This window comes from Limulus polyphemus, unplaced genomic scaffold (genome assembly GCF_000517525.1).
Source record: "Limulus polyphemus unplaced genomic scaffold, Limulus_polyphemus-2.1.2 Scaffold6950, whole genome shotgun sequence".
NCBI lineage: Eukaryota > Metazoa > Arthropoda > Merostomata > Xiphosura > Limulidae > Limulus > Limulus polyphemus.
Window position 1 is genome coordinate 29,928 of NW_013672560.1, and position 13,930 is coordinate 43,857.

The 13,930-nt window shown below is 30.4% G+C and overlaps 1 protein-coding gene across 1 annotated transcript; it reads left to right on the forward strand.

Moving 5' to 3' along the window:
- Positions 1-3,580: 3,580 nt before the first annotated feature.
- On the forward strand, positions 3,581-11,575 carry LOC106474209 (26S proteasome regulatory subunit 7-like). Its single transcript, XM_013934901.2, has 6 exons — positions 3,581-3,777; positions 6,448-6,485; positions 7,289-7,370; positions 8,605-8,836; positions 10,159-10,327; positions 11,327-11,575. Exons 1-6 carry the CDS (start codon positions 3,702-3,704, stop codon positions 11,558-11,560), a joined length of 831 nt encoding a protein of 276 aa, XP_013790355.2. The 5' UTR covers positions 3,581-3,701; the 3' UTR covers positions 11,561-11,575.
- The last annotated feature ends 2,355 nt before the right edge of the window (positions 11,576-13,930 follow it).

The following is a 13,930-nucleotide window of genomic DNA, read 5'->3' on the forward strand; positions in this document are numbered from 1 at the left end:
AATAGAAAACCTGTCCAGGGCCACTCTGTGATCCCAGTCCCGGGCCGCTTAGCCATCCCAATCCGCCCCTGTAGTCACGTGACCTCGCTGACGCAACAATATAAATTGGATAAGCCTATTTTCAGCTGTTTTGGGGAGGAAATGCTAACAGACAACAACAATTATAAATTCAGAAACTGGAGAAATGTAATAAATCGGCGTATGATTTTTAAAGAACACAAGAAAAATTATTGAGCATAAAATTATGTAAAGTTTGTTTAAAAAACTACCACCTAAAATTGATCATTTTGGGGAAAAGTATGTAAGGGCCATTTCAGAGGAATAATATTCGTACACTCTGATCATACAGATATGCTCACATGTTGAAGTTACAATTTCCAAGATGGAAGATATCTCTCTTACTTATCACAATCTGGGAGTCGCAGGTTCGAATCCTCGACCCACCAAACATGCTCGCCCTTTCAGTCGTGGGGGCGTTATAATATGACGGTCAAACCCACTATTCGTTGGTAAAAGAGTTGGCGGTGGGGGTTGATGACTAGCTGCCTTCTCTCTAGTCTTTCTCTGATAAATTAGGGTCGACTAGCGCAGATAGCCCTGCGCGAAATTCAAAACAAACCAAACCAAACCTTCCTACTTAATGGCATTGGAAAACAAAGGAATATGGATCTACCTTGAACACCAGGACCATCCAGTAAATGACCTGCAACGAGTCATACCCTACCTGTGAAAATATAAGAACGCAAAAGTCTTTCATGTGTCCCAGGAAACAATATAACCAAGAAAGATTTCATCTCACACAAATCACATGTACACAAGTATATAATATACATATAAATGTATGTGTGTATATATGTGCGTGTGTGTTTGATAATGGGTTCAGTTACCACCAGTGATTCAAAAGCTAAAAAAAACATATAGGTATTTTGAAGGTACTTTTTATGATTATGCATACTTTTTGTATTTTCTCTCTTTTTGGTATACAGTTAGTGTAAAACAGATCATGGCCATTGGTGTCTATTAGTGTGCGTTTTTATTTCTGTCAAGGGACATGGGTTGATGTGAATAACAATGTTTTGATTACCCGTTAAATGTTTCATTTTTGCATGATCTGAGAAAGGATTATATTTTTCTTGTGTACCATACTTAAATAAAGTGTCAAAAAAGTTATTATGTGTGTCATTTCTCTGTTCATTTTTCTGTGTAATATTTTAGACTACCCCTTCCTAAAGGGGGTAAGTGATAGGCCCGGCAGGGTCAGGTGGTTAGGGCTCTCGACTCGCAATCTGAGAGTCGCGGGTTCGAATCCCACCAAACATGCTTGCCCTTTCAGCCATGGGGGTGTTATAATGTGATGGTCAATCCCACTATTCGTTGGTAAAAAATTAATCCAAGAGTTGGCGATGGGTGGCGATAACTAGCTGCCTTCCCACTGGTCTTACACTGCTAAATTAGGGACGGCTGGCGCAGCTAGCCTGCCTTCGTGTTGCTTTGCGCGAAATTCAAACCAAACCAGGAAGGTGATCATTTTAAAAATGGTTTTGTGCATTCTGTTCTACCATTGTGTCTCGTCTCGTTCTTATGTTTAACATCGACTCAGTTAAAAAAAAAAAAGTTTTAGCAATACTATATAATCAGTATCTGGAAGGAATCTCCTGTTACTTAGCAAACCTATTCGGTGTAGCTCTTAAGTTAATTCAGCTTCACCTGGATATACCACAGATCGTCAATATATTAAGTATAATTATTTAAAAACAGCAAAAAATTGTGTTAAAAAGTAATAGAAAATTTCCTGAAGGTGACGTGTTAGTATGTACAAAAGGTTAAGATGTTTTTTTAAATTATTCTTTAACGTTTTTAAATATTTTGATAACATTATAATATGCAGGTAAACGAGATGTTTTCTACCCCTTTATTTAGAAAAGTTCAACAATTTTATGCATATAAATTTTGATTTTATGTAAGGTTTCATTTACATTTATTTTTTCATATTTTGTGTTTTTACTTTTGTTAGGCTATATATTTTGTACTTTTAAATTTTGGATATATTTCATTCTTATTTTGTATTCTGTCATGTCTCACTTTAGGAATGGTTTTGTCTTATATTTTTGATTGTATAGGAGGGTCTATTATGTGTAATGTTTACATTCTATGTTAAATCGTCTGTTTCTGCAATTTTATAATTTTAATTCGTTTTCTAAAATTGTACTTATTGTTTTACTGTGCTATGGTGTAAATGTTTTTAGGGGTATGAGTAAGTTACATTGATTCCTTGACTAACACACAATATGCTTTAAATGATTTTTGGGTTTTAAAGTTAGAATGCTGAGGATAGCCTGAAGGTAAAAAGGTGAAGAAAGTTGTAATATACAGGCATACTACATGATTTCTATCACCTTCTTTAATATAAAATGTTTCAAAATTTCTCTCCATATTGAGAATGTAGTATATAAACCATTAGTCAGTGGAGCTAATCAGTTCCTTTTGCTCTAGTTGACTACTGAAATGGGTCATTCAATTAGGGTGTCACATTTACTATCTCATAGGAAAGATTCGTATGAAATGTAGAATAGTCTATAGCAATAAACAGTTATCTTTTCCACTGGCAGGTCAGGTGATATCTCAAGATAACAGCATCCATGATTTTATAGTGAAAATGACCATAAGTCGCGTGAGTAGCAACTGTTTCCCAGTAAGAGTGGCATTATTGTTTTGCGAATACAATGACTTATTTTCTCAGCCTGAAACACAAAATATATATATTGAATTATTTTAATCATAGATAGACTTGAAACACATTAGACTTCTCCAGTAAAAACAACAAAATATTCACTTGTTTTTAAATGCGTTTAACTTGTATTTAGTCTTTTGTTCTTCTTCAAATTTAGTCGAGATCGGAGCATTCAGATTTTTAATCCACAATACAGTTTTTTGTGGGCCTCCTGTTATTGTGCGTAACCCACAATTACAATAAAGGAAATTAGTTCATCTGATAATACCACAGGAGGATGTACTAGAAGTAGGTTTTCGTATCAACGTATTTCTTTTCGAAAGTTATTATTAAATGTATTTCTTAGCATCAATTTTTTATTACAGTAATGTGTATTTTGCATAATCATCATGGTTTCTACACGTGCCGGTTTTAATAAACTACGTTGGACGCATTTATAGTTATCCATAAGTAAATCATAAGATTCTAACCTTTTAAATGAGATTATTTATGAGCTTATCTTATACTATTAGATTATACAATATATGGGCAATCAAGATCTCACTAACAAGCTACTTAACTTTTAAACACCGATGTTTAAGAAATACTTAGTGAGTATTTTACGTTTTTTCATTTTATGTATAAAGTAATATCTGGACCTTAAAACTTGTGATAGAATTGTATCTTACATTTCTAAGCTAATATAATATTCTCAAAGCAATTTCTCTACTTATCTAACTGTACATTTTATCTGACACTGATTTTTTTTTTTTGTTTGTTGTTGTTGTTGTTCTGTATACTTTCTATTTCTCGTTTTTTTTTCTTTCTTTCAAAAAATCGCCATCTGTTGTCCGTATCATTAAACTTAAAGTTTCGTTAAACTTAGTCGAGTCATTCATTAGGCTTAAGTAGGAGCACTGATACGTCTACTCAGGAAATTTTCTTTTAAGTTTTATTAAAGTCAGTCGTTTTATTTTTTAAATTATCAAAAATGCCAGACTATCTCGGAAATGATATGCGGAAAACTAAAAAAGACGATAAAGAAGAGGAAGAGAAGGAAATCAAAGGTATTTTGCAAATTTTAACACTGTGTGACTATGCGAGTCTGCGACAGTTTATTGATACTGTTTATGATATATTTACTTCGAATTCTGTAGCAATTATTATTTATAATTAACTAGTGTATAATGAACCCTAAATTTATAAATTATAGGCTTGGATCTACATACATATAAATTATTACTTACGATATTGATTTATTCATTGAATTTTTAAAATTTTAGAATTGAGTTTGAGTAAGTGAAGTCAAATGAGTCAAAAAATAAGTCTTGACAAATAGAATAGACTGTGCTGTGTCAACAGTTATAAAGAAGCATATTTTAGGTTTATTACATTAAAAATTGATATATCTTTGGTTTAAGGTGAAAGTTTAATAACAATGTTTAGAATATAATGTTTGTAACTTTATTATATGAATAATAATGCTCTGTATTAGCAAATATTAGGCTACTTTATACTTGTAAAGTTTGGTAATTTGACAACAATTAAATGTTAATTGTTTTATCCTAAAACTATCTGACAGGTGCAATCAACCCTTCAGTTGCTTTAGGCATATCTATGATAATCTTTCAATATTTATATCCTTAACAGGGCTGGTACTAGTGGAGGGGCCACCCCCTCTGAAATGTCATTTATCCCCAAAAGTTAGAGTCATCAAATTTTAGATTCAGCCCCATTATGTGTCACATTCCTCCCCTATTAAGAAAATTGGAGCCAGGACTGTCCTGTAAGTCATTCCTGCATCTTGGCACTCCATAAATGACCACACTTCTTTATCAAGAAATTTATGAAAGAAAATTTCATTCTTTTAAAGATGTGCAGTATAGGATACAGTCTGCCTCCAGCAGTTGAATGCAAGTGTGCTGTATACAGTGTATGGCTGATAATAATTCTGTGCACATTTAAAGAAACTTCAGTCAAAGGGTTAAGCAGCTTTTAACATTCATAAGTAACAACATTGTTTGCTTCTATTTGTTATACAAAAAAGAAAATATTCGTTGAAATCATTAATTGAACTGTCAGTATCCATGGTGTGGTAAGCACATTTTTCTGTTAGTCTTTTTACATTCATCATTATAAATAATGCTATCAGTATACTTAATGCAAGTAAAACTCTATCTTGTAGTTCTTCATTGCAAGCAGCCAAAGGTTCAAACCAGTTAGAGACTGGTAACACAATGCTAACTGAGTGTGCCTCTGTAGCCCTAACTATTTTACTGCTCTGCACCATTGTAAACCCACCACTTGCCCAAAGCAATCTTTCCCCTAACTCTGTCCATCATTTCCTATCTTCTTTGCATGATTTCTCTTTCTAATCTGCTATTTTCACCAAAGCTCTCTATCATGTATCATCATGTAAACATATTCTTCAAGTACACATGATTGTGTCTTTCTTAGCCTCATAGACATCAAAGTTAAGCTCATAACCAAAATTAAGTTATTACAGATTAATCTAAATCTAAACTCTCCCATGTTTGTGTCAAATAATAAAGACAATAATTTAAACTCTCAAGATAAATAAATAGTCTCTACTTAACTAACACTTATGATAATTCTTTGTCTTAGTTCGATATTTATTTATATTTTTATCCTATTATTATTATTACCTAAAAAAAACAGTAAGTTGAGCCTGACAGTCTAAGTCTAACGTTGTACTGTATTAGTGCTGTGCCTCAGTTGTTCAATTCTAACTAATCTAACTAAACTACAGTAAAATAACTACTATCAAATTTAAAAATAGAAAAATAATAATTACCTTCTACAAAAAAATATTATAATATGTAAGTACTGTACAAGTATTTCAAATTTGTTTTAGAACTAAAAAATGTTAGGGACAGCAAATTCGTTGGCCAGGACTAAAATCTGATAGTATGATGTGTTAGTTGGTCATGTCTTCATTGTTCTTCCTGATATAGTATTGAACTTGTATTTCTAATTCACATAAAAATAGACATATATTTATTGTGTATTTAATATGATGTGTTAGTTGGTCATGTCTTCATTGTTCTTCCTGACATAGTATTGAACTTGTATTTCTAATTCACATAAAAATAGACATATATTTATTGTGTATTTAATATGATGTGTTAGTTGGTCATGTCTTCATTGTTCTTCCTGACATAGTATCGAGCTTGTATTTCTAATTCACATAAAAAGAGACATATATTTATTGTATTTTTAATATAATGTGTTAGTTGGTCATGTCTTCATTGTTCTTCCTGACATAGTATTGAACTTGTATTTCTAATTCACATAAAAAGAGACGTATATTTATTGTGTATTTAATTTTTTAAGCACATCTAACAACATTGAGTGTGTATGATTTTTGTTGTTGTAGTAAGAAAGATAAAGAGTAAATTTTGGTATTACAACCAAATACAACTTCTTTTACCATAACATGTATATACCTTAATCAAATTGAAATAAATCAAGTTGTAAGTAAGACGGTACCAAAATTTAGATACTGGATACGGCAGGTGTTGTGTGGTTGACATCCTTTGTTTTCACTTATAAGTTCTTAGAACTAGTACATATAGGTGTAGATGAGGGTATATAGATACTTAGATGTGTAGATAAACATGTTTGGATATAGTATTTAGATAAATGAATATTTCAGGGATTATCAAAACATGTCTTGGCAATTAACAGAACTATCTAATATAATTTATCTTCTGCAGTACTTGATGAAGGAGACATTGCCCTACTGAAAAGTTATGTAAGTGGTAATTAAAATTATATTTCTTAAAATAAAAATGTTAAAATTCATACTTAAACTTACCAGCCAGTTTTAGATGTAGAAATTTTCATTTTAATTATGTGTGATGTTAGTTATATTTTCAATAAGTACGTTTGTGTGTTCCGTGAGGTATATTATGATGTTTCTTCAAGATTACTTTCATTGGCAGTATTGTTTAGGATGTTTGATATATCTAGTTTTATTATTTTAGAATTTTTATTAGTTTATTTTTATTACAGAGATTGTTTTGCATTGTTTGCTTAGCATATAAATTTAGGACTAGCCTAAATCTTCTAATCTGAGTTAACCTCATGAAATATTATTGGATTTACATCCAAGTATATTAACAATTAGGGTACCTAGCTGATGAAAATTTTTAGTTGTGGTTGAAGTAGGTAGGTTCCTGTGATCAGAAGTTAATATTAATTTCTATGTGTTTCCCAAAATTTACATCTAGAATAGAGTTTGTAAGTTTTAAAGAAATGTTCGGTTAACAATTTTTGAGGATAATGTACGTACACGGTATACTGATCAGGATGTTATGTTTAATTTATGGTAACTGGTTTTTTAGATGTTAAAGAGAAAAATGTGCAGAAATTGAAGTTTTATTTTACTTTTATGTTATTTAAAAAAATCATTTGTTGCTAGTTTTTCAATATACTTTGATTTAGGTTGTTGTATTCCTTTTTTTAAAACTGTATGATACTAAATTGACATGCATTTTTGTGTTTATAAAATTTTAATATAGTTATTGATTAGTTGTTTTTTTCCCCATTCGATAGGGAGCTGGTCAGTACAGCAAGGCAGTTAAACAAGTAGAAGATGACACACAAGCTATTTTGAAACGAGTTAATGAACTTACTGGTAAGGAAGATTTTGAAATTGTAAAGAATTCTGACAATCTCTGAAGTTATTTCCATTTTGTTGGGAAGTTCTTCTTTTTATTTTTTTATTAGGTATAAAAAGAAGAAAAAAATTTAAACTGTGTTATGTATTTTTTGATAAAAATAAGTTTATGGTCAGTAAAGTCCATGTTGAAGGTGTTAATTACTTTTGTTATTTGTTATGACACATAAATCATATTATCTGAGAGTCTACTCAGTTTGTTTTCCACAATAGCTTACTAAGATATAGGCAGGGAAAAGTTATTCATAGAATTTCAAAATATTCAAACACTGTATCACCTACACTCTGACCGAGCCATGACTGGAACGCTTGCAAGATTTATATCTCTATCAGATCTAATGTTGCCTTTTATTCCAGTGTCTGTACAAATATACCATTTGTCCAACTCAAAAGCATGTTTAGAATTTAAAAAAATAGTCAATATTTTCATTCTTAAATTTTTGTGTTTTTACTTCATTTATAAGTTTTATTGAGTACAGTAATATTGCTTCAGATAAATAATGTTAACAGAATTATGTAATTAAATGTCAGAAGTGTGGAACTACATGGCAAAAAGTTATATTGCCATTATACTTAGCCTATTGGATAAGAATTTTTTTTAAATAATTTGTTCTACTGTTAGAAATATACTTTGGATAGTTGTCTATTGGGGACACACAAACATTTAAAAATGTGTACATCTAACCCTAAAACACGCGTTTATGTACAAAAACATACATTTCCTTTAATTCACAAACTCTCAGTCACACACATAGCTAAATTAATGTAATGAAATAACATTGCTTCTGTATATAGTAAGAGCCCAGTTAAATTTGACTAATAGCTCTGAGAATAATATATAACATAATAAAAATTACAAAAGTTTATAACTGTTATATGTAATAAATACTATTTTAGTTCGTAGCATTGTTACTGATGTAAACCATGATTTCTGTACATGATCGTGTTTATGGTAGTCTGTGTAATTTGCTGTAATATTCTAATGACTGAATGTTATAAACCATAAAATACATGTGAAGACCTAGGATGGAAAATATGCCATTTCCAACAGAATGAAGCTGTCAATGAACTTATATTGATTGGTATGCAGCATTTTGGTTAAAAAATAATCAGATGTGGTTTCATAGTTTGAATTTTAAAAGTTTTGATATGTTAAAAGATGTGAAACATTTTTTATGATGACAATCTGCAGGAATTAAAGAATCTGATACAGGGCTAGCACCTCCAGCACTGTGGGACTTAGCTGCTGACAAACAAACTCTTCAGAATGAACAACCATTGCAAGTTGCTAGGTGTACAAAAATCATCAATGCAGATAGTGATGACCCAAAATACATTATCAATGTCAAGCAGTTTGCCAAATTTGTGGTTGATTTGGCTGACTCGGTGGCTCCCACAGATATTGAAGAAGGCATGAGAGTTGGGTAAGTAAGCAAGGAAACACATTTCTACGGCTTTCTTATAGTAAGTCCAAGAAACAAATGTTGACACCTAGCACTTGTGAATCATTTATGTGAGAGTTTGGCTATTTGGAAAATTTATGAAAGTGTAATTTAAAATATTTTACTGTTGTAATCATTGTAACTTTGCTAGTGTAAACTACAATCTCAGTTGGATAACCAGTCTGGAATATATATAGGTGTGTTTATCTTTCCTGTCAAATGTGTACTCAAATCCATGGTAATGTTGGTTTGTTTTTAACTGTGAAGCTCTTAAATTTATAGAAACCAGAAGTGTTCAAATTTAGATGTCCAATCATAAGTGAATATTCCAAAAAGTTATGTTTGTAAAATACTTCAGCATATCTTTTAAAGTGAATATCCTGTTAAATTACCATCGTGTGCTGATAAATTTAATAGTGTGGATGTAAATGATGTACTGTTATGAATGGTGTTTGACTAAATACAGAATATTACAGTGTAATATTTTTCTGATGACATCTTTTGAGTAAAAGTGGTAATGGTTTTATCATCTTTTCTCGGTATGTTCGTAATGACAGTATTTGTTATGCATGAATCGTTATGGTTTGTTCAGTTACTCTGTTAATACAGCTTAGCAGAGCTGAACAATAACTCAGTTAATGAATATAATTGATAAATAATGAGCATCAAGTACATTGATTAGTGTCACATAAAATAAGCAGTTAACCTAATTTACGATTAAATTGTTTGTAACAAAAAAGAATCAACTAATCAAAATTAGTGTTTCCAGTTATTACTATTTTTGATTATTGCAATTATCCATGTTTCATGTTAGAATAGTAATGGATCAGATTAATGTAATCAGTTAATGAGCCCAACATTCAGTCAGTTAGCAAGTTCCGTTAATTGCCCAGCTCTACAGTTTAGGATTTGGATAAATAAACAACATAAATACAGTTATATAGCACAAATATCACTAAGAGTGGAATTGTGACATAAATAAAACAAACTTGTTTATCAGAATATGATGAGTATCAACTACAGTAATGATCCAGTACATCTGACTTGTATTTAATTCTAAAATTCACTGATAGGTTGATGTTGAAAGTGTCGAGGTTTTGTTACATTATATGTTTCATCAATTAAAGAAAAAGCATCTATTCAGTTAATACAGTTTGTTGAAAATGCTAGTTAAATTGGAACCTCTCTTTATAAAGTAAATTTAAACTTGTGGTCCTTTATACTTGTAACACACAAGTTGTTTGTTTCATAGACAATAATTTCAGCCAAATACATCTGAAACTAATATCAAAATATATTTACAGAGTGGACAGGAACAAGTACCAGATTCATATTCCCCTCCCACCTAAGATTGATCCCACAGTTACCATGATGCAGGTTGAAGAGAAGCCTGATGTGACGTACAGTGACGTTGGAGGGTGTAAAGAACAAATTGAAAAACTCCGTGAAGTTGTAGAAATGCCTTTGTTACACGTGAGTGTTATAGAGAAACCAGAGGTCACCTTACAAAATATTCTGAAATCTTAATGATTATGAAAATCCCTTTCCTTGCTGTACAGATCTAGGTGTTTCTTGTATTAACGTCAAGCAAGGTTAACAGTGTAATTCATTTATGTGTCAAGAAAGCTTTAGAATAACTGAAACAGTTTACTTATTTAAAAGTTTTTGCAATGCACATCTCTATGAACATTTGATTTTTAAAAAAATGATGACAAATGATACTAATTTCATTGTTGAATTGTATGCAAGTCTAGTTTCATTAGAAATGAATCAAATTAAGAATAATCCTAACCCTAAAAAGAAGAAATTAAATGTAATGGAGAATAATCCTAACCCTAAAAAGAAGTAATTAAATGTAATGAAGAATAATTCTAACCATAAAAAGAAGTAATTAAATGTAATGGAGAATAATCCTAACCCTAAAAAGAAGTAATAAATGTAATGAAGAATAATCCTAACCCTAAAAAGAAGTAATTAAATGTAATGGAAAATAATCCTAACCCTAAAAAGAAGTAATTCAATGATGATTTTTTTTCTCATAAGTATTTTTTTAAATTTCTGTGGTGCATGTTGGTGTATAGAAGACATTTTAATACCAGAAATAAATGACCTTATAACACCAAATTGTTGTTTTTCTTTATTGCTTTGAAGCTTTGTACTGTCAGTTATGGTTTGTGTTTTAGTAGAATGCTCCTGAAAAAAAACTAAAGTGAAACAATGAGTATCCAATTAAAAAAAAACAATTTGGTGTTAAAAGGTCATTCATTTCTAGTAAATATCTTTTTGTTTGTGTGTCAGAATTATGTTAAACTTTTTAAATAAATGTCTTTTTGACATATTCATTTTGCAGTTTTTTTTACACCATTATTAGCTTTCTAGTAGCAATAGTAACTCAGCATTGATGCTGTTCCATTAATCCAATATTTCTGTTGATTGTATGAAGGGTTTTTGAAAGATTCTTTGAATTTTTAGCCAGAACGGTTTGTTAAGCTTGGAATTGAACCTCCAAAAGGAGTACTGCTTTTTGGTCCACCAGGAACGGGGAAGACTTTGTGTGCCCGAGCAGTGGCTAATAGAACGGATGCTTGCTTCATCAGAGTCATTGGCTCAGAACTTGTTCAAAAGTACGTTGGAGAGGTTAGTAAAAATTTTGTATTTTGCTTTTTAAAAGAAAGGTTTGAAGAAATAATGAATTTCATAAGCTGACTTGCCCTAAAATTGAATTATAACAGAGAGATATAACAGATTTGAGAGATATTTGATCAATAAGAATTTCAGTCATTCTGACAAATCTTGAGACCTTTGTAACTTTACTCTACATTAATTTTTACTTGATTTTTTTTGGTTTGTGATAATTGTTAGAATAAGGATAAATTGATCAAGTATAATTTATACAGCTTTTGTAATCTTTTCTTGTATTATTTGTTTTTGGAGAAAATATAAATACTCAAATGAAAGAAAACAACCAAAAATTAATTGTACAAGTGACAGTTTTTGTAAAGTATTCAGAGTACATTTTTAATGAATTTTGTACTTTTTTTTTTCTAAACTAAATTTGCGTGTTTGTGGAAAGCTTTTGTTTATAGCATTAATGGTTATAGTGGTACATTTTCATTATGAGTATTGTTTTCTATATTCAATTAAGTAAAACTATATAACTTTACAATTATCACAATTTGTGTTTACATATTTAACAGAAAATGTTTAATATGTGTGAACTAATTACAGAACATTGGGCAACTAATGAACTCAGTATTGTCATTCTAGTGCAATTTAGGATTTTATTTGATTGGAAAATTATTTTTAAAATCATTTATAGATTATCTCCTGATGCTGATCTTTAGAAATAAAATATAACCTATGTTCTTTTGCTAACAGTTTAATTGTCAGTCTGGCTGGCTGACTTCACGAAAAAAAGTATAAATATTCATAAATGGATAAACACATTATTCGTAAGAAACACTGGAAGTGTGGATGTATAGAACATACTTAGAAAACAGTTATATCATGTATTATATGTGTATATGGTGTTTTTAGTGAAGCTATGTTTATATAGAATTTTGAGAATGTGTGTTGTTAATGCTACCAATTTATTCTGTTGAAATATTTAGCAGATAAGCTGTTTTAGATACCAAAAATAAATATGAAGTCCAATCTGTCCTTTGACTCGCCTTTTGTTATACCTGAGTTATACCGGTTTTATGGAATTCCACCCTTCAACATTAACCACGTATTATTTTGTGATCCACTAGATTTTTTCTGGTGTGTGGTTTAACTCTTTCAGCACAGGCTCGGTCCCTCGGACCGACCTCATAAACATTCTGTACCTGTTATAGTTTTCATGCTATAACTTTTAAATTAGTAAGCGAATGTTAACGCAATTTGACACCTTATCAGTAAACATTACAATTTTTTCATATGCAAAATATCAAATTTTTTATTAAGTCTTAAGGTTTATTAAGCAGTGTTTTTCTCATGTCTTTTTTTTTTTCTTTTTGCATTTTGCCTAGCTATCATGCAAAGTAATATTAATTTTAAGATTAAAAATATTTTTATGCATCAGAAAATTTTCAAATTTCACATGCAAAATCTTAATAATGTCCAGATAGTTATCAAATATTTCTTTAGAAAAAGCATTATATTTTATCTGTTATTTTCAGTAATGAATCTCTGTATATTGACCTTTCTGCCGTGCCTGGCTAACAATACAGAAGTTACAATGACGCAGCACACGTGCACTTATGTTACTGCATCCATTAACATACAATTGACCTTTGGTCTGTACAAAGTTGGCTGGGTTTTACTCGACTAATATTTTATAAAATACAGTCACATTTCAATTATCATACATTATATGTGTATATAGATTATTGCTATTTTGAAATAAGTTCTTAAACTATTTTTTATACATAGAACAGTAAATAAAGAAGTAAAGCAAACAATTATCTCCTCTAGTTATGACCTTTGTACTCGGTTCCTGCTTAATGTAGGTTGCTAAGCCTTTTAAAATTTTGCACGTGGAAGATATGAAACAAAATAATTTTTTTAGGTTTTATATATATACAGTTCAATAACCAAAAAATCATAAATTACTACATTAATACCATAGAATTCCACTATAATTTATAAAGCTAAGTAATTAAGATGTATTTTAATCTAAAAAAATATGAAATTTCAAACAGACTAAAGACACACCTTACCTCCTTGAAATATTGGTTCAAATAAAAGAAAGGGCATCCAAACCCATTAAAATGGCTAAGAAAGCCACTAGGGGGACATTCTAAGCTTCCGATTGGTTATTCTTGTCAGATATAAAAGTAAATGTATACAGGTGAGCATTTCCAAAAATGGAAAAAGGTGAGCAGGGTGCCACTGTGTTTTATTTATTACATGGGCAATATTTTAGCAAATAGAAAAGATAAGAGGCTCTTATTTTATATTCTAGCTTGTCAATATCAGTAATTTGAGTTTCTAATTTGTACAAAACTATAGACTTGGTATTTTGACCTCAGTTATATGATTGTATCGTAGAACACTAGTTTCCTTTCTTATTTGCTTTCAAACTTACGTAGGGTG